The sequence below is a fragment of the Coregonus clupeaformis genome, chromosome 25, assembly GCF_020615455.1.
Source record: "Coregonus clupeaformis isolate EN_2021a chromosome 25, ASM2061545v1, whole genome shotgun sequence".
NCBI classification, from domain to species: Eukaryota; Metazoa; Chordata; class Actinopteri; order Salmoniformes; family Salmonidae; genus Coregonus; species Coregonus clupeaformis.
Window position 1 is genome coordinate 7,152,920 of NC_059216.1, and position 22,349 is coordinate 7,175,268.

General features: G+C 43.4%; 1 protein-coding gene across 1 annotated transcript; it reads left to right on the forward strand.

Moving 5' to 3' along the window:
• The first annotated feature begins 7,814 nt into the window (after window positions 1-7,814).
• Window positions 7,815-12,046, forward strand: LOC121539309 (ADP-ribosylation factor 6). The gene is made up of 2 exons (XM_041847702.2): window positions 7,815-7,985; window positions 8,210-12,046. Exon 2 carries the CDS (start codon window positions 8,863-8,865, stop codon window positions 9,391-9,393), a length of 531 nt encoding a protein of 176 aa, XP_041703636.1. The 5' UTR covers window positions 7,815-7,985; window positions 8,210-8,862; the 3' UTR covers window positions 9,394-12,046.
• The last annotated feature ends 10,303 nt before the right edge of the window (window positions 12,047-22,349 follow it).

The window sequence follows — 22,349 nt, forward strand, 5'->3', positions numbered from 1 at the left end:
GTACATCCAATTTGCTGAGTAGAGTGTTGGAAGCTATTTTGTAAATGACATCGCCGAAGTCAAGGATCGGTAGGATAGTCAGTTTTACGAGGGCATGTTTAGCAGCATGAGTGAAGGAGGCTTGTTGCGAAATAGGAAGCCGATTCTAGATTTAACTTTGGATTGGAGATGCTTAATGTGAGTCTGGAAGGAGAGTTTACAGTCTAACCAGACACCTAGGTATTTATAGTTGTCCACATATTCTAAGTCAGACCTGCCGAGAGTAGTGATTCTAGTCGGGCGGACGGGTGCAAGCAGCGTTCGATTGATGAGCATGCTTTTAGTTTTACTAGCGTTTAAGAGCAGTTGGAGGCCACGGAAGGAGTGTTGTATAGCATTGAAGCTCGTTTGGAGGTTTGTTAACCCAGTGTCCAATGAAGGGCCAGATGTATACAAAATGGTGTCGTCTGCGTAGAGGTGGATCTGAGAGTCACCAGCAGCAAGAGCGACATCATTGAAATACACAGAGAATAGAGTCGGCCCGAGAATTGAACCCTGTGGCATCCCCATAGAGACTGCCAGAGGTCCAGACAACAGGCCCTCCGATTTGACACATTGAACTCTATCTGAGAAGTAGTTGGTGAACCAGGCGAGGCAGTCATTTGAGAAACAAAGGCTATTTAGTCTGCCAATAAGATTGCGGTGATTGACAGAGTCAAAAGCCTTGGCCAGGTCGATGAAGACGGCTGCACAGTACTGTCTTTTATCGATTGCGGTTATTATATTGTTTAGGACCTTGAGCATTGCTGAGGTGCACCCATGACCAGCTCGGAAACCAGATTGCATAGCAGAGAAGGTATGGTGGGATTCGAAATGGTCGGTGATCTGTTTGTTAACTTGGCTTTCAAATACCTTCGAAAGGCAGGACAGGATGGATATACAGTGGGGAGAACAAGTATTTGATACACTGCCGATTTTGCAGGTTTTCCTACTTACAAAGCATGTAGAGGTCTGTAATTTTTTTAAATCCAGAAAATCACATTGTATGATCTTTAAGTAATTCATTTGCATTTTATTGCATGACATAAGTATTTGATACATCAGAAAAGCAGAACTTAATATTTGGTACAGAAACCTTTGTTTGCAATTAAAGAGATCATACGTTTCCTGTAGGTCTTGACCAGGTTTGCACACACTGCAGCAGGGATTTTGGCCCACTCCTCCATACAGACCTTCTCCAGATCCTTCAGGTTTTGGGGCTGTCGCTGGGCAATACGGACTTTCAGCTCCCCCCAAAGATTTTCTATTGGGTTCAGGTCTGGAGACTGGCTAGGCCACTCCAGGACCTTGAGATGCTTCATACGGAGCCACTCCTTAGTTGCCCTGGCTGTGTGTTTTGGGTCGTTGTCATACTGGAAGACCCAGCCACGACCCATCTTCAATGCTCTTACTGAGGGAAGGAGGTTGTTGGCCAAGATCTCGCAATACATGGCCCCATCCATCCTCCCCTCAATACGGTGCAGTCGTCATGTCCCCTTTGCAGAAAAGTATCCCCAAAGAATGATGTTTCCACCTCCATGCTTCACGGTTGGGATGGTGTTCTTTGGGTTGTACTCATCCTTCTTCTTCCTCCAAACACGGCGAGTGGAGTTTAGACCAAAAAGCTCTATTTTTGTCTCATCAGACCACATGACCTTCTCCCATTCCTCCTCTGGATCATCCAGATGGTCATTGGCAAACTTCAGACGGGCCTGGACATGCGCTGGGTTGAGCAGGGGGACCTTGCGTGCGCTGCAGGATTTTAATCCATGACGGCGTAGTGTATTACTAATGGTTTTCTTTGAGACTGTGGTCCCAGCTCTCTTCAGGTCATTGACCAGGTCCTGCCGTGTAGTTCTGGGCTGATCCCTCACCTTCCTCATGATCATTGATGCCCCACGAGGTGAGATCTTGCATGGAGCCCCAGACCGAGGGGTGTTGACCGTCATCTTGAACTTCTTCCATTTTCAAATAATTGCGCCAACAGTTGTTGCCTTCTCACCAAGCTGCTTGCCTATTGTCCTGTAGCCCATCCCAGCCTTGTGCAGGTCTACAATTTTATCCCTGATGTCCTTACACAGCTCTCTGGTCTTGGCCATTGTGGAGAGGTTGGAGTCTGTTTGATTGAGTGTGTGGACAGGTGTCTTTTATACACCTGGTAGAGCACGGCGCTTGTAACGCCAAGGTAGTGGGTTCGATCTCCGGGACCACCCATACACAAAAAATGTATGCATGCATGACTGTAAGTCGCTTTGGATAAAAGCGTCTGCTAAATGGCATATTATTATTATTATTATTATTTTTATACAGGTAACGAGTTCAAACAGGTGCAGTTAATACAGGTAATGAGTGGAGAACAGGAGGGCTTCTTAAAGAAAAACTAACAGGTCTGTGAGAGCCGGAAGTCTTACTGGTTGGTAGGTGATCAAATACTTATGTCATGCAATAAAATGCAAATTAATTACTTAAAAATCATACAATGTGATTTTCTGGATTTTTGTTTTAGATTCCGTCTCTCACAGTTGAAGTGTACCTATGATAAAAAATTACAGACCTCTACATGCTTTGTAAGTAGGAAAACCTGCAAAATCGGCAGTGTATCAAATACTTGTTCTCCCCACTGTAGGTCTGTAACAGTTTGGATCTAGAGTGTCCCCCTTTGAAGAGGGGGATGACCGCGGCAGCTTTCCAATCTCTGGGGATCTCAGACGATACGAAAGAGAGGTTGAATAGGCTAGTAATTGGGGTTGCGACGATTTCGGTGGCTAATTTTAGAAAGAAAGGGTCCAGATTGTCTAGCCCAGCTGATTTATAGGGGTCCAGATTTAGCAGCTCTTTCAGGACATCAGCTATCTGAATTTGGGTGAAGGAGAAACAGGGGGGCATGGGCAAGTTGCAGCGGAGGGTGCAGAGCTGGTGGCCGGGGTAGGGGTAGCCAGGTGGAAAGCATGGCCAGCCGTAGCAAAATGCTTATTGAAATTCTCGATTATCGTAGATTTATCAGTGGTGACAGTGTTTCCTAGCCTCAGTGCAGTGGGTAGCTGGGAGGAGGTGCTCTTATTCTCCATGGACTTTACAGTGTCCCAATACTTTTTGGAGTTAGTACTACAGGATGCAAATGTCAGTTTGAAAAAGCTAGCCTTTGCTTTTGTAACTGCTTGTATATATTGGTTCCTGACTTCCCTGAAAAGTTGCATATCGCGGGGGCTGTTCGATGCTAATGCAGTACGCCACAGGATGTTTTTGTGCTGGTCAAGGTGAACCAGGGGCTATATCTGTTCTTAGTTCTGAATTTTTTGAATGGGGCATGCTTATTTAAGATGGAGAGGAAAGCACTTTTGAAGAACATCCAGGCTTCCTCTACTGACAGAATGAGGTCAATATCCATCCAGGATACCCGGGCCAGGTCAATTAGAAAGGCCTGCTCGCTGAAGTGTTTTAGGGAGCGTTTGACAGTGATGAGGGGTGGTCGTTTGACCGCGGACCCATTACGGACGCAGGCAATGAGGCAGTGATCGCTGAGATCCTGGTTGAAGACAGCGGAGGTGTATTTAGTGGGTAAATTAGTCAGGACGATATCTATGAGGGTGCCCATGTTTACGGATTTAGGGTTGTACCTGGTAGGTTCCGTGATGATTTGTGTGAGATTGAGGGCATCTAGTTTAGATTGTAGGACGGCCGGGGTGTTAAGCAGATCCCAGTTTAGGTCACCAAGCAGTACGAACTCTGAGGATAGATGGGGGGAAAGCAATTCACATATGGTGTCCAGGGCACAACTGGGGGCTGATGGGGGTCTGTAGCAAGTGGCAACAGTGAGAGACTTATTTCTGGAAAGGTGGATTTTTAGAAGTAGAAACTCAAACTGTTTGGGCACAGACCTGGATAGTATGATAGAGCTCTGCAGGCTATCTCTACAGTAGATTGCAACTCCGCCCCCTTTGGCAGTTCTATCTAGACGGAAGATTTTGTAGTTCGGAATGGAAATTTCTGATTTTTTTGGTGGCCTTCCTAAGCCAAGATTCAGACACTGCTAGAACATCAGGGTTGGCAGAGTGTGCTAACGCAGTGAATAACTCAAACTTGGAGTGGAGACTTCTGATGTTAACATGCATGAAACCAAGGCTTTTACGGTTACAGAAGTCAACAAATGATAGCGCCTGGGGGGTAGGAGTGATACTGGGGGCTACAGGGCCTGGGTTAACCTCTACATCACCAGAGGAACAGAGGAGGAATAGAATAAGGATACGGCTAAAGGCTTTAAGAACTGGTCTTCTAGTGCGTTTGGTACAGAGAAGAGGGGCAGATTTCCGGGCGTTGTAGAATTGATTCAGGGCATTATGTACAGACAAGGATATGGAAGGATATGAGTACAGTGGAGGTACACCTAAGCATTGGGTAACTATGAAAGATATAGCGTCATTGGAGGTACCAGCCGGTCTCCGCGTGTATGGGGGGTGGGACAAAGGAGCTCTCTGAGGCTGGTTGAGCTAAACTTGGGGCTCTACAGTGAAATTGTATAATAAGAACTAACCCAAACAGCAAATGGCTAGGCATATTGACATGGGAGAGAGGCATAACGCAATCACAGGTGTTATTCGAGAGGGCTAAGACAACAACTAGTAATGGCGACAAATGTTTGGGCTGAGGCTAAACAGATAAACAGTATGGAGTACCGTGTAAAGGAACAGTCCAGGAGGCATTTGCTGTGTGATCATAAAGTCCAGTGAACAGCACTAAGTAAGTCCGGGAGCAGATCGTAGGCTGCTAAAGCACAGGCGAGCAGGAGGCACGGCTGTTGATTGCGCGTGTTAGTGGGCCGGGGCTAGCAGATGGATCTTTGTGGTCGTCGCAACGGGAAGCCTGTCGAAACCACATCAGACGATTACGTCGGCAGACCAGTCGTGATGGATCGGTGGGGCTCCGTGTCAACACTAGGAGGTCCCGTCCGGTTGACAGAGAGGTAGATAGCCGGGAGATGGGCCTGGCTCGAGGCTAGCTCAAGGCTAACTGGGGCTAGCTTCGGACAGTGGTGATTAGCCAACAACAACAACAGCTACTCGGTTGCAGCTAGCTAGTTGCGATGATCCGGTGTTAAGGTCCAGTGATTCCGGCAGAAAATCCGATATGCTCTGGCTCGATAGCGCGATGTGCAGACTGGCCGATAATTGTCCAGGCTAGAGCTGGCTTGTAGTTAGTGCAGGCCACGGACAATGGTGAAGACCGCTAACGGTGGCTAATAGCAAGTAGCTAGTTAGCTGGCTAGCTGGCTAGTTTCAGCCAGAGGTTCTGGATAAAAATAAATATTACTAGTATGTTCTGAGTTTGCAAGACAAGGATTGGAAAATGAAATGAAAATCCTCTGAAATGTGTGTCTTGTGCAGTTCAAGCCGACAGTTTTTTAAATAATTAAAGGACAGTGAATGAAACCCAGTTTGTGAAACTTTAATGATGAGCTACTCACACTGTCTTCTACACAGACGTTTTAGTCACCTGAACTCTGCTGTAAATATTTCATAGCCACAAGTCTGTCATTGTCGCTTTCTTACACCACAACAATAACGTAACTCACTTGTATAGTCCCCTGCAATGTCCTGAGAGCTATAGCTAAATAATGGACATACCAACTCTCAATATTGGGGTTTACATGCTCTTTTAAATAAAATTGGGTTTGGATTTAGCCTCATTTGTCACCTGTCAATTAGCAGGGATTAAATTGTTCTACTTTGCACAAAGTGAATGAAATCCAGAGGGCAGTAAATAAAGCTTATCAAGAGATCACATGACCACCAACATCTACATGGGCCAGGGTATCAGATTACATAATGAGAGAGAGAGAGAGAGAGAGAGAGAGAGAGAGAGAGAGAGAGAGAGAGAGAGAGAGAGAGAGAGAGAGAGAGAGAGAGAGAGAGAGAGAGAGAGAGAGAGAGAGAGAGAGAGAGAGAGAGAGAGAGAGAGAGAGACTCCCTATAGTAGAGAAGACACAACCAACTTTCCACTTGAGATTCCCTGTGAGATTTGGGGAAATTACACAGTAGCAGAGATGTGTCTCATCAAATTCATCAAAGGGATGCTGATTTCATTCTCAGGTTAGTGCCATTTATTTGACTTACTCTGAAACATCTTTTGATGAGTAAAATTATTAAATTAGTTTGAACAAGGATATTTTTATGAGGTGTATTGATTTAATGAGATTTATTGATAAAGACCTATGTTATTACACAAAAGAAAGGGCCATTCCTTTTTAAATTGTTGTAATAATATAAAAAACGAAATGCTCAACTCCATTACGAAGCAATTATCACATGTTAATACAATGGTGCTACCACAGGAAATACACAGTTACTTCACTGGTATAGCTAATTATTGAACTTCCATTGTTTTGCAATCCCTTCCTCCACAAGGTGATACTACAGAAGCCACTGACAACTAAATGCAGAAGCCGCTGACTGCCACAAAGCATGGACTACACAAGTACCAAGTCCAGCAACATAAGGGCCTGCTCCGTAGCCTGGAGTTGGAGCATAGATACTGTATGAGGGGGATCGAGCAGCAGCAGAGACAGTACCACAGGGCACTGGGGAGACTGGGGCCTGGCTGCTGTCCCTCATCCCAGAGGTCTAGAGCAAATACTCCCTGCAGCTCCACTCTTCCTGCCCTCCACGGTGCACAGACAGGGAGCCGGAGAATGGGGAGCACCAGAGCCCAGATGGCCACATCTGTGGATGGGAGGAGTGACACTGAGGAACCACAACCTGACCCGAGATTGGCCTTGGACTATTCTGCCGGTGTTGAGACTAACATGATTTGGACTAGGGCTGTTGTCAGACAGCCTACTTGGGCAACCTTGACGTTTGCAGATATAAGACACAGACACATGGCCATGATCCAAACGATGGAACCCTTCAGGAAATGGAAACACATGATTTTGTCATCTACAGGTCAGCCAGACACCAACCAAGGGCCTAGCTTGAACCAGCAAGATCCAAACAGCCCACAGGTCATGAGGTCAGCCAGCATCAGAACACAGAGAGTATCCCTCTCACATCCACACAGAAGTTTAAACAGTTTAACAAAACTGACAGATAATAGACCACCTACCCACCACTATTGGTGCTCCAAGAGATAGACAAGGACTTGTAAACTGAGTGAGGAGGCCTCTGGCTGCCTACCTGCATATTTGGTAATTAACTTCAGTAAAATGAGAAGCACTGCCAATGCATGCCACACGGTGGTGTTATTACACTTTGTATCGAGGACAGTAGGCCAAGCCTACATACCATTTTTGTGCAGTCTATGCTTCATACAGGAACCTAGCCTGCATGCATTTTTTCATTTAAGGCTAGAAAGTAGCCTATATTTTAAAATATATGTTTATTAAGCATGCCAAATGTACTATTTTCATTTAAAAATGCATATTAATACTGTTGCAATTTCATGTTGTAACCATGTTTTATGTGATTTTATGACGAATGAATAGGTCTCCCATCATATAATTGTAATTAAACTAATTTACCCAATACATTTAGACTGGCTACTAGTTTGTTAGATATTATTTAGCACCATGCATGCGCACCCAATACTATGAGGCATCCACTTCCTTGTTTGGTGCCAATGGGTTTATATACATCATTGTATGGTGCCTTACATTTCCTGCTCGTTGCCACATTCGCACCTGAACCAGTACTGGTTAAATTAGCACCATGCATTTACTTTATAAGAATCATTGGACTGCAATTTTCGACAATGCAGAGTAATCCGCGGAGCCGAAATGGCGTCCTCTGGTCACAGTTCAAACTGTGAAAGCTCGTGCGCAAGCCAACTGACTACTGAATGATCCAGAGGAAGTGGCTGGTGATGTAGTCCACACCTTTCCGGTAGATCAGAGTAGTACTGCAACTCGGCTGAAAAGGAGAGAGAGAGACGAAAGCGGGTCGGAAATTACTGAGAGAGGAGGGGGGAAACAGAAGGTAATATATATATATTTTGGGGTGAGATTTGTGTAAAAGATACACGGAACGTAAGTTACCGACTAACGTCAGCATTTTTCAATTGTGTTGAGCTATCCACAATGCAGCATGTAGCTAACACGCTAAGTTAGCAAGCTAGTGTTAGCTGGCGTTAGCTAGCTAGCTAGCCGTTAACTTGCTAAGTTGAGCTTTCTGACACTCCTCACAATCCTCTTCTGTTTCAGGGGGACAAGAAGGGATTTTATTTTATTTTATCAATGACCTTAGTCACCGGGACTTTAGGAGAACGGGCTCCTACGAACGAGTGGGTAGCCCAGCGCGACGTTTGATGGAATAGCTGCAGAAAATTGCCTTTCTCCTCGGGTGGTGTTGATCCGAACAAGGACGAGGAGGGGGACCTCGAGACACATTCACCAAGAGGAAGTAAGAAGAACCGCAGGTTTTTTGGAGGGCCTATTCAATAGTATGAACATTTTGTAACGGCTACAATTCAGAAGTAACAATATACTTACACGGCTTGACATACAATTGACTTTCCTGACCTTTGGGTACACATGTGAACTTGGATGTGTCAAACTTATGAAGTTATGAACAGCAATACTCCAAGTTAGCTAATGGTTTGCCACCAGGAATATTATTGCCAGTTTGAGACACCCTTCTTTGGCCGACACATTGTGAAGCATTGATTGACCCGCACATGGCTCAGCGTGAGCTTCATATTTCACACCATGTCCATTTGAAATTTGTTGCAGAGTTAAGCCCGGTTAAGCAAATAAAGTTAACCTGCATGGTTTTGACATTAAGGAAGTAACAAGGGAAATATTGAAGAATCCAACCCATTTTTTCATTTGGAACGGAATATTTATGCACTGTTTACATGATGGGGAAAATGCTATCGAAAATCTTTGGCAACAAGGAGATGAGAATATTGATGCTTGGACTTGATGCTGCTGGAAAGACCACCATCCTTTACAAACTGAAACTTGGACAGTCAGTCACCACAATTCCCACAGTTGGTTTCAATGTCGAGACTGTCACTTACAAAAATGTAAAATTCAATGTATGGGACGTTGGAGGCCAAGATAAGATCCGTCCCCTGTGGCGACACTACTACACGGGCACTCAAGGGTTAATCTTCGTTGTGGATTGCGCAGACAGAGATCGCATCGACGAGGCCAGGCAGGAACTCCATCGCATCATTAATGACCGTGAGATGAGGGACGCCATCATCTTGATTTTTGCCAATAAGCAAGACCTGCCCGATGCCATGAAACCACACGAAATCCAAGAGAAACTAGGATTGACCCGCATCAGAGATAGGAATTGGTATGTTCAGCCCTCCTGTGCAACCACGGGAGATGGACTATATGAGGGGTTGACATGGCTAACATCAAATTACAAATCCTAATGATTGAGTGATTTACTGTTTTAGATTAAACTACAAAAAAGTCAAATCGAGGCAAGTAACATAACTTTACTTCTCAAATAAATATATAATAAAGAGAAGTTTGATTATCGCCATTTATTTTGATTACTATGATGACCCTATAACTAATTTATCTTTATAAACTTGGTTTTCTGGCTTATAGTTTGCTTCTACTTTGCTCTTGAGAACCCAAGGTGTCTTACAGCCGGTCCCCGTCTTGGGTTCTTAGCTGATGGTATGGAGGACAACTGGCTCCATGTGAACTACAATCCAGACGCTCTGTTTTAACGTTTAGAAACGTTAATAATACTTGCTTGCGATACAGTTTTGGAAACCTTTTGAAACTTAACTTTCACATCAGGGTGAAATAATAGTTAAAATACAAATGATACACTAACTGTACGCAGTTTAGCAAAGTTGCATTCTGGCTGCACACGGCAGATTTTTTTTTAAATCACAGCCCAATGCCGAGGTATGAAACTTCCTCCCCAGTTAAGGTAAATTCACACTACGGAAGGCGCAGTGTTGCAACGTTGTTTTTCGTCACAAAAGGGGCAGCTCCTTGTATTACGCTCTGGCATTCAACGTACTTTTGTGCTACCTTAACATTTTGGAGCGCCGTAACATTCCTTCCGCAACGTGGGGGCAGTGTTGCTGTTTGGTTCCTTGATCTGATCAATAGGCTATATGCAGGGCTCTCCAACCCTGTTCCTGGAGAGCTACCCTCCTATAAGTTTTCACATGGAGATGTGGGAAGCTAAAAAGGCTAGCTAGCTTGCTATGTTTTTAGCCAGGCTGACGCCAAGCTGCCAGCTAGCTACTACTAGCAAGGGGAAGGCGACTCTTCCTTGATTTCACAAAATGAAATTACAAAAGTAAAAAAAAAAAACGTTGCTGTCGCCCCGTTGTGAATGGGAGTGGGACCGGTGAGGATTTCATGTTATCAACAGGTGTCCCCTGCTCCAAAATTCGCACACCCGTAGATCAATCAGCTTGTAGTAACCTTTCCCTCCGAAGTGTAGTCTGTTGGAGGCGGTGTTCTTGACAATACAGCCGGGTGCAACTTTCCTAAACTGCTTAGAGTAAGCTTATATTTTGTATTGGAAAAATACTTTTTTGCTTATATGAAAGTTAAGTTCCAAATGTTTCCAAAACTGTATCGCGTGCAAGGCGTATTTGAGTTTAGACAGAGCATTTGGGCAGCATTGTTTTTTGTTTTTTTTCAAGTCTAAAGTCCTCACAAGTCCAATGGCTCAATGTAATGCAATGGAATTTGTGTCATGAATAAGGGTTAGCTTCTACTCAGTAGCAAGCCCATGTCACATTATGTGGCTTGATGAATATCAATTAAATGTGTTCATAATTTAAAGCTACAAAGATTACCAACTTTGCCTATTCTTTATCCCATTTTTATATATTTTCTAGTGGAGCTGGATTTGTATCTTTTCATTAGGGCTAAGGCTTGGTTCATTTATGCTTTTAAGATACTGTTGGATTGTGGGTAACATAAGGGTCTGATTCATAGTTTTTCCTTTCAGAACTAAAGTCTGGTGTTTAGTCTAGCTTGTTTGGGACAATTACAACACCTTATATTAAACATGTTTTTAATACAGAAACCATGTAGCAAATGTAGGTATTTGTTTTAGATTGTATTGACCACAACACTGCAAGATGTGATTTAAACTTTTCACCATTGCGTACATTTAATTGTCAACATTCTGGACATTGTTGTGACAAAATTATGTCTGGAAAGACATTGGCTGTGTCCGAATACCCATACTTTTATGGTATGTGCAATGCCGAAAATTGAGTATGCTTTAAATGCCAGGATGTCATACTCATTTCGGGCATTTCATCTAGTAGAATTCGCTGCACACTATTGAGGAAGATAATCGTTTTTCGAGACCCAAGTGTGTTTGACAACAGCTAATCAGATATGATGCCCTTTACCAAAATGAACGAATGGCAGGAATCAATGCAATTTCAGCATTAGATAACACATTCTCAGTATGGATGAGCCCAGTATGTTGATATTTGTTGCTTACTAAACGGTATGTTTTAAATAGTATTTAGTACAGTTAGTACACAGTATGCCGTGTTAGTAAGTAGAAGGCAAGACAGATTTCGGACACAGCCAGAGTGTAGTGCTTAGACTCGCCATCTGGAACCCATTTGCACAAGTGATTCCCTATAGTGGTCTATATTGTGAATTAATTGGCCTTTTTGTGTACTCATGTTTTGATCCCAGATTGTGCTCAAGCATTAAACTGAAAAAGGCCTCTGGTAACTCAAACATGCTTTTCAGAATGCAGCTTTTGTTTATATGGTAACATTGATGGTTATGAAGCCAATGGACTCAATATTTCCAAAGGAATGTAATTCAGCTCTGAGCTCTCAACCTACTACTATTCATATGTCTCAGGATGCGAGACCTTTTACTAGCCTGTATCTGCAGCATGAGTACAGAAGTATAGTAACCCTTCAGCAGAGTGGACCTGTCATTCAATGGGAGAGAGCAGCTCCCTGTTGAAATGATTACATGTTTTGGTTCAGCTCTCTTATTTCTATGTTGACTTGGAGAACCATGTACAGAACAATGTCATTGTAATGTCTAATTAAAAAAAGTCATTTTAAATGTCTAATTTTCTTGTTTTGATCAACCTGAACTTGACCTAAAGTGGTTAAAGGGACACAGCTCTCATAATACATAGCTTCCCTAGGACTCAAAATCCATCATAAGAAAGTATGTACAGAATGCTAGAGATAGGATTGTGATTGGTCTTTGCTTATAGTTGACAACCCTTGCATTGGGGAAATTATTATCTGCTTTATGTGAACATTTACCCCCTTGATGAATGATTTGCAGAGCTCACACTTTTGATGTGATGCAGACTGATGGCGCTTGTAACGCCAGGGTAGTGGGTTCGATCCCCGGGACCACCCATACGTAAAAATGTATGCACGCGTGACTGTAAGTCGCTTTGGATAAAAGCGTCTGCTAAATGGCATATTATTATATTACTGCCAGGTGTTAAAATATCCAACACAAAAAACCTTCAGGGCTTCAATACTGTGCTTAAAGATTTGTTATTTTTAAGTAGGCTAATTGCCAGTATATGTTGAGACCTATTTTAACTGCATAACTAAAAGCTGTTGTTCAAGGTGTGGCAAACTTAACTTTTACCAAGAATGCAATTTCCCTCCAGATGAATGAACTACTCTGATGTGAATTGGTCCAAATTTTTTTTGCTGTAATGTAACCTTCCTGTGTTTTTTCAGCATTCCATTCACATTAGGTAATGACTCATTCTGTTATCTGTTATGTGAAGAACACAATGTCTTGTTGGTGAAGTGTTGCATTGAGACTTTTCGGGCAGTTTATGTAGCTGTCCACCCTCAAAGCCTTTATTGTCGCTCTGTTTGCCACCATTGAATTGGGAAATATGTTTTTCCTTTTACCCCATGTACAAAACAGGAAGTCCAAATGGTCTCAGTGGAATAAATACAGAGCCACATGACTAGCCTGCGTTGGGGTTTGGTTGACTGACAGGCTGCACAAATGTTGGAGCAATACAGCTGTTTCTGAATTCTGTGGTCACTTGTTTGTGCTCTATTGAACTGATGCTGGGCTGTCAGCTGTTACTCCCTCTGCTTGTGGTTCAAAACAGGCTGCAAATTCATTGTTTTTGCCCTCCCCTCAACCTTTGTTTAGAAGGAACATACTATGATGCAAACAAAGATTACAAAAAAAAAAGGTAATATAGTTCTCGTGGTTTTTGTACCGTTTTGTCAAAGGTTTTGGGCTGAGACTTGATTTATTAACAGACCAACATCTGCTACCAAGTTGTTGTCCTCTTCAGTTAGAATCAGTAAGCAATCCAGCTGCATGCTGGTTTGTATCTTGTCTGGGGTCCTGTGAATCTTGTAAAATGTCCACCAGATTGGTTAAACTGCAATTCTTCAAATTGGGTGTTTTATCTTTGCCTAGAGGTAAATGTAGATTAAGGAATAAAATGGAAGGTCACAATGGGACCATGTCTCTAGTTACTCATTCATCTCTATATTATCTCACACCAAGCATTAATGGTGCCTTGGCCAAGCGAGACCCAGAAAGACATTTCCTAATTGAATCACCCCAAGGTGTTTTCCAAGTCTTGACATAATGAGTCTTATTGAGTAGTCCTCATTACAAGAGTCAAAAGAATAGGACCAGAGACTATAGCCTTTATACACAGACACACTGACTCGATCAGCCGAAGAACCAGCATGAGCTTATCTGATTGGCACATGCTGAAGAGCGGCACCAAGGCCATCGTCTGTAGTCAACCTATTGGTTCAGGAGGAGAGGAGTTCACTGAGAGTCAAAAGCCCAGAGACGGAGAGAGACAGGCTTGACTTTTAAACCTAAAAAAGTCATAGGACAGATCCACAACATGAGTGAATTATAGCCCAGGCAACGGGAGGTTGTCATACAGTAGCAATACATGATATGGCTTTCGTTTGACTGACTGTCTAATATGAACCGCTCCTGGTTGGTGTATTTTGACTGACACTATGCGGAAGCCCAGGTAGTGGTGTCGCATCACATGGGACACCATCTGATCGTTTAGCTTCAGGAAGTTATGCCCCTGCAACTATGCACCTCACACAGCTGAGTTAGTGGATATAAACATGTTTACTGTTCAGAAGCAATTAAAGTTTTTTTCAATAGAATATATGGCATACCATGAACATTCTTAGGAGATGGAAAAGGATGAACACGTTTCAGCTGTGTTGTCAAACGGTCTCTCAAACTTGCAGACAAGTTTGAGTTCCAAAGTTGATTCCTCTTTGCTTGCTAGTTGCTACTGGTCAGGAAGGGGTTGTTGGTGGGTTCTCTGGCACTGGGTGGCTGCTGTTGAGAGGATGTGGTCATTGTGGTTGAATGCGTTGTGGGTGGAGTGGGGTGTGGGAAAGGACTGATGTCCAGAAATGATGGAGGTTGATGAATGGTGCCTTGTTTAAAAATAGCACCACCACAGTTACATATTAGGGGAAATTTGACCCTGAGCAGGAATGGGGAAGGAAAGGGGTGCTCAAATTGGCCAAAGGACGAGTTTCATACTTCAGCTTGTAATTTGTCGAAAAGGAAAGCTAGTCCAAAATGAGTGGCCAGGGGATAGGTCTCCTCGACAGAGGACGGATGGTATGGGTAGAACATCAGCCTGGGTTGTGTGATGGGCATCCCTCAACAGTGGGAGGAGAGCAATCCCCCTCCGATCGATGTTGAAGGACAGATGACTCGCAGCGTCCCACAGCGTCAATATCTGGCAGTGCCACAGAGAGAGAAGGCAGGCCTCTCCTGGGATATTTATTGATCCCTATTTTAAACTGCAGTGGCGAGGCGGGGTCTGATGAATACATTTAATAGAATTGTTCGAACCCCACAAATGCTTGTTATAGGGCAGGGCAAGTAAAGCCAGACCAAGCCCCTCCAACTCTTACGTTTTCATGGTCAACTGTCATTTTTAACATTATCAATCATTTTCATATCGGTTCTTTATTGTTAATTATCTGACTGATTGGATTGCATTTCTCTTGATGTCATATCTATAAAACATACTGATTTGAGTGTTTGTATATTAACTGGTTGCCTGAAATAGCAATGTGAATGTAAATACAAATAGTGCATTCACTGTGGTGCATCCTTATAATATATATATTTTTATTATTGCTTATTGTGGTGAGGCCTTATTTCTTGTGGTCACAGGATCTATGAATATGATTAGTCCTGTGTGCCCTGTTTTAATAAATAAAAAATCACTGCAATTCACCAGCAATAGGACTCCATTGGAGACAGAGACAGACACTGAGGCGGCGCAATGGAAGGAATGCTTTAGTTTTCCCATTTTTAAAGCTGATTAAGGACAATAAAGGGAGTGTTTACAGTCCTGACAAAGACAGGATTGATGCGGGTAGGCCCTGGGGTTTTGGGCAACAGAAGATTAGTTAGTTTTATTCATTTTATTCAACAGCAACGGGTATTTCCTTTCTCACCAGCCCAGCAGGGGACAGAGTGTCCTTTATAGGTTTTAGACATTTAGCAATAAGTGATACTGTGTACCATGAATTTCATAATCTGATTTTAAACTTAACCACACTGCTACCCCTAATGCCTAACCTTCAAATTAAGACAAAAAAGCCAATTTTTGTTTTCATGAATTTTTACAATATAACCAATTTTGACATTGCAGCTAGCCTATCTACAGATAAGCGGAAATCGCTCAGGACAAGACCATAGACTGTAAAAAAAAAAAAATGGACGAAGCATCGTTGACGTCACACAATTGTTTCCTATGAAAAAGCTCAGTGGTGCATTTGAAGATCAGGAAGTGTAATTTCAGCGTGTCACAATCTTGCTTCATGGAGCTGTTTTTGGAGCTACTCTAGGAAGTGATGTTGCAGGCTCAGTGCTGCCCACTCATTTAATCTCTCAAATTGAAGGCTGACAGAGGTACTGCAGGCTGACATTAGCAACTAAATTAACCTTTTAACTTCGTCTGTGAGATTTATAAAGTAATCGGTTCAAGGACATATCTGGTGAAATAGAAGCAATTATTGGTACCATGATTATGTTTCATGTTTTTTATATATCCACGAATATTGACCGCGAAGATTGCCATTTCCTACAATGGGGGATCCTGTTTTCTGGAAACAATGCATGCACTACTGCGGTCGGCCTTCAACTTGAAATCCTCAGTGAGAGGGGGCAGCCATTCTCCCCTGGACAAGACTCATGACAAAAAGTATCAACCTGTAAGTGGAGACATGAAGGAGGCGGAGCTAAGGACAAACCGAGGTAATTATCCATGCACGTGTGTGTACACATCCACACACATTCAGTTGACCATGGACTGATTCTGGCTTATTCAGTTTCGGTCAGACAGGTCAGGTGACATCGACCCACATGATACGGGCACTGGAGAGATGTATGCCACAAGCAAATGTGATGTAACCCAAAACACTTAAACATACACTACCGTTCAAAAGTTTGGGGTCACTTAGAAATGTCCTTGTTTTAGAAAAAAGCAATTTCTATGTCAATTTTAAAATAACATCAAATTGATCAGAAATACATTGTAGACATTGGTAATGTTGTAAATGGCTATTGTAGCTGGAAATGGCTGATTTTTAATGGAATATCTACATAGGCTAGCAGAGGCCCATTATCAGCAACCATCAGTCCTGTGTTCCAATGGCACGTGTTTGCTAATCCAAGTTTATCGTTTTAAGGCTAATTGATCATTAGAAAACCCTTTTGCAATTATGTTACCAAAGCTGAAAACTGTTCTGCTGATTTAAAGAAGCAATAAAACTGCCCTTCTTGAGACTAGTTGAGTATCTGGAGCATCAGCAATTGTGGGTTCGATTACAGGCTCAAAATGGCCAGAAACAAAAAAACTTTCTTCTGAAACTTGTCAGTCTATGCTTGCTCTGAGAAATTAAGGCTATTCCGTGCGAGAAATTGCCAAGAAACTGAAGATCTCGTACAACGCTGTGTACTACTCCCTTCAAAGAACAGCGCAAACTGGCTCTAACCAGAATAGAAAGAGGAGTGGGAGGCCCCAGTGCACAACTGAGCAAGAGGACAAATACATTAGTGTCTACTTTGAGAAACAGACGCCTCACAGGTCCTCAACTGGCAGCTTCATTAAATAGTACCCGCAAAACACCAGTCTCAACGTCAATAGTGAAGAGGTGACTCTGGGATGCTGACCTTCTAGGCAGAGTTGCAAAGAAAAAGCCACATCTCAGACTGGCCAATAAAATATTAAAGATGGGCAATCTGAGAGATGGCTTTTTTTGCAACTCTACCTAGAAGGTCAGCATCCCGGAGTCGCCTCTTCACTGTTGACGTTGAGACTGGTGTTTTGCGGGTACTATTTAATGAAGCTGCCAGTCTTTCGAAAAGAAGGAAATGTCTAAGTGACCCCAAACTTTTGAACGGTAGTGTATACTTACTTGCATTTCCTCAGACGCAGTTAGTGTGCTTGTGTGTTGGTGTCAACACATGCACTCGGTCACCCTCCTCCCAGTAGGTGCTCAGTCAAGGGCCTCCATTAGGACACTGATTGCAGTTTAATTGGGCAGTAATGACTACTGTGGTTCTCCCTGCTTCATTACTACCAGATGATCTCCACAACCTTTATGACAACCATACCTCCCTGAGGGCAAGGACAGAGACAGTCAGACAGGTTTTACGACCATTCCTCTGTGAAGATGAGACCCCCCTGCCCCCCTCTCTATTCCCACTGAGGTTGGCTGAAATCCCAGAGGCTTCCTGAGAGGAAAACATGGCTAGCAATGTGTTTTCATGCTTTTGTGGAAGGGATATGTTTATTTACTTGGTAGATGTTACATGGTCAGATGTCTCAACAGTTGGGATTGGCCTTAGATGCTCTGCCAGAAGACCCTTATTAGCACACAAGGTGGAATGATCATAGATGTGGTTATGGAGCATGTGTAGTGCCAGTGTTCCAGGACCCAATAAAACCACTGCATATGACAGGGATATGGAAAAGGATCAGGAGGCATGTGTTCATTGAACTTGTGTTACCAGTTTTGTACAGCCACGTGTTCTTGGAACCATGCCAGTGAAGGCTCGATCATAAGTATCTCCCCATTGAAACTGGCAAAGTGTTGAGCACTTGACTTCTGTATCGTAAACTGACATAGCAGGAGGGCGAGGGCATAACTATATGCAAAGGGAACAGCTTGACGTGCACACCCTTTCACTGGTTTCTCCAAGAATGTGCAAGACCTATTCATCAGCAGGCCAGATTTCCCTGTTTGTTGGGCCGGTGGGTATGGTAACGACCTAATGGGGCCAGTGGAGTGGTTTTGGTATCACTGAGGTAATTTAGTTTGAACTGTTTCCCGTAGTGGAGTTCCTCTATACTACGTGGAAAGGGGAAGAAGGCGAAGAAAACGAAAGAGAACACAAACCTGTGAACAATTTCATATTGCACTCATGGCCAGGTTGAGGTCTTTGCCCTCTAGGCAAATATTTAACAGGAATATTTCAACAACGACATGTGGATTAACATGTTGAGTAGTACAGCATTGTAGACATGCACTCAGGCCTCACCCCTGTCTGTGGTGTTAGGCTTAGTAAAGCATCAGGCCCTGTGAGTAACTCGCCTCTGGCCAACTCTCCTCTGCTCTTAGTTTGGGCTGAGTGTAGTCACCTGATGGCCCAATGCTGGAGCTTACGTTCAGCCACCACACCCAGGGGGATAAGCAGTGTGGTTTGTGAGTCACACACACACAGTGACTAAGGCAGATTATTTTACATCTGCCAAGTGGTAGAGGGAGCCCCACTCAAAACCACATTGCACAAAGCTCTGTTGGGTAACTGCTTATCCTCAAGGACAGTAAAACATCCATTATTCCCCCCAGTAGGGAACCTCTCTCTTCTGGTAATCCCAACCCACAATGAGATAGCTACCTCTACTGATACACTGTCAATAATGTACACACACAGAGGTGCTCAGTTTAAAGATGGGACAGGAAGTGGTTTTGAAGTTAGCTTTGGGTTTCCTGCCGGGGCTCAGAGGCTTGAATGAAGTCATACGTGCAAGCTCTCAGCAGACCAGAGTGAAAAAATACATACAGCTGCTGTCTGTGAGCAAAGTATTGACTTGAGGTTGAGGATTGGTTATCACTGCTGAATGTATTTTGGTTTAAATACATAGTAAATATTGAAATGCAGTGGACCAGTTTAGTGAGAATTAGGGCCAGAAAGTCATAGATGCACACTGGGCATAGCTACAGAATACATTCCAATCATATCTTAGGACCAAGGTTAAGTTATGAGAGAGAGGGGGAGAGACCATGAGAGGGAGAGACAGAGGGAAAAAGCAAATAGTAGGGAGGCAGGGGTTGAATAAAGTCCTGTTATAAATGATTAGCGACTGGTGGTCAGTGCTCTTTAGTGTACTGAGATGGTGACATGAGCCTGTTAACCACCATAGCAATTTGATCCATTAAACAAACAACGAGCCCAGTCTAGTTGGCAGCTTGTGCATTGACCCATAATCATGAACAGCAATGCATTATGACTCACATAACACTCTTTTGTAAGGAACCCGGTAGGGGGCTTCTATTTATATCCTATTATGTGAAAGCCTCACGTTTGTCTGTATAGGCCCTCTGGGGTATTGCAGTATATCTATCACAGCTGTGTGAGGGTGTAAACACACAGAAAAACACATTTATACAGAGTTTGTCCTAGAATGTCTAGCCTCATATGCAGAGAGCACTGTGTTTGACCAGCTGTACAGGACATGGGTAAAGAGAAGTGCCTGATTCCCATTCTCCTTGAGATGTGGTGTACAGTAAGAAGAACAGCACTCTAGACTACACCTGTTGTTGAGGGGACATTAACACATTTATAAATCTAGTGTATTACACACTTATCATTTTCTAGTTGGATGTTTTACCCTCTGTCTTTTGTGGGTATGTGTGCTTGTGTGTATAGTATATGTGTCTCTTGTCTTTGTATCAGGTCTTTTGAGTCAGAAGGCCTGTATTTGCCCTGCACCTTTATTGAGTAGAGGTGCAGCACTGACCTACCCTGTGTGATATCAGTCCACCTCAGTTATAATGGGATCACTTAGATTTGCATATAGAACACAGAAACGTATCATGCTCAGTTGAGGTTAATTGACTGATACTGACTCACAAGGGCTTTGAATATCTGTCTTTCATTATCTATGTTGAGTAACTATCATACGCATATAAGTTCAGTGACAGTGTGCAGGTAGCCTAGCAGTTAAGAGTGTTGGGCCAGTAACCGAAAGGTCGCTGGTTCGAATCCCCGAGCCGTCAAGGTGGGAAAAATCAGCCCCCCCCGCACCTCTCTGATTCAGAGGGGTTGGGTTAAATGAGGAAGACACATTTCAGTTGAATGCATTCAGTTGTGCAGCTGACTAGGTATCCCACTTTCCCCTTCCCCCGTTATACAACAGCCTCTTACTCCCTGAAGAAACCCCAGAGAGCCACAGCCGGCCCTGCACTGCACTGCTCTGCTCACAGCCTCACAACAGACTGGGGAGAGGTAATGACATGCCCCCCATCAGCCCTCCCCCAGTGAGAGTCTCTGCCAAGTGTATAGTAAATGTCTACTGCCTGCTGTACTATAGTAGCATGAGTATATGATGTTTTCACGCAGTGGGTACAGACAGGGACTGGAGCACAATAGCACTGGAATGGGGAGGGCTAGTGTTCACAATATTCTCATAGTGTTGGATTCATTCATGTCCTCTCTCAGCTGCAGCACAGCTGTCTTAACGCCACCCCCGTCCGCCTGCAGGGAGGGGTAGAGTCAGCACTGTGGCTCCATCAGCTAGTTTTACTGCCGTTGCTCCATCCATTCATTCTCTAGAATTGGGCTATGCTCCATTGGCACTGTACACTCCTTTCTTATAGAACTGAGCTTTGCAAATAATCAGCAATCTGTGCCTTCTTATCCAAGACAGGGACACTGCTGCACACAATGCAAATACAAAACATCACAATAAAATGTTATGCTCTATTTAGAACATTGTCAGATAATTTTTGAGCTTTTGTGCACATGAGTCTATGGGCCTGCCAGTCTGAAATCAGAGAGTTTGGTCTGTACAGACAATGGGGAGGGAGGAGGTCTTTAGAGCAGTGGAGGCTGATGGGAGGAGCTATAGGAGGACGTGCTCATTGTAATGGCTGGAATGGAATAAATAGAACTGAGTCAAACATGGTTTCCATATGTTTGATACAGTTCCATTAATTCCATTCCAGCCATTACAATGAGCCCGTCCTCCTATAGCTCCTCCCACCAGCCTCCACTGTATCATAGGAGCCCCACTTTTACACTACTGGTACCGGTCTATTTTTAATCATCTCAATCTGATTTCTATTCTTAAGTAGTCGAGAAAATGTGTGTTCTTTTGTGGAGCAGCGACAACGTCTCCTGACTGGGCTGAAGTGGCAGCAGCTTGATGAGGATAACACAAAGGCTCCTCTGTGTCACTAGGCTGTGATGCAGCAGTCTCTCTCTCTCTCTCGTTGTCTGTGGAATTTATGCAGAGGTTTGGGAATGTGCTCCAGAATGTCTAGCACCTTTACAGAGCACTCCCTAACCTGAGGATGATGACCTGCATGCAAGACTGGAAACAGTAGCCCCATCACATGATCATCATCATTATGACTTCAGAACTGTGAAACAGAGGAAGTGGTATTTGGGAGTTGTATCTCACAGTAACTGTGTAGGCAGGTTTACAAAACTTTGCTCCACATTGAGGTTTTCCAGTTATAGAGCCATCAGTTGGCAGAATTGCCTCTGAATACTAATAGTATTTCCTAAATATTGGCCACCAGCAGTCCTTATTGTTTTTTTTAAGCAGTAATATTTCTGCTTGTCAAAAATTGTTATACCATTAAAAATATATATTTGTTTATTGTCATATACACCGGACAGGTGCACACATACAGTATAACTATAAAATGAAACACTCAGGTCCAAAAAGACAAGTTCATCATCAGAATGCAGGAATCGCAGAGCTCCTCTTGCCATGGCAGCTGTTCTCATTTCAGTGAAAGCCTTCTTACTGTATTCCCCTGTAGTGCTAGCCTAATTAACCAAAAAGAGGATACATTTTCAGAGAACGTAAGCTTTAACATTTTATAGCAGGAGAAACTGCAAGGGAGAGGAGAGAGAGACAATCTGAAATGCTGCTCAATGATACCATGTACTGGACTTCCCCCTCCATCCCTCTGCCCTGTCCTCACCACCCAGAGGGGAGGAGGATGACACTCAATACCGGCTCTGTGTCAAAGTAATTAGGCTAAACATATCCTGGCCAAGGAGAAGAGGGGATTGAATAGGAAGCCCTACTACTTTGATCCTTACAGTCCAGTGG

Excerpts from the sequence above, each read along its gene's own strand:
- LOC121539309 (XM_041847702.2), top strand. The coding sequence starts at position 8,863 with ATGATGGGGAAAATGCTATCGAAAATCTTTGGCAACAAGGAGATGAGA.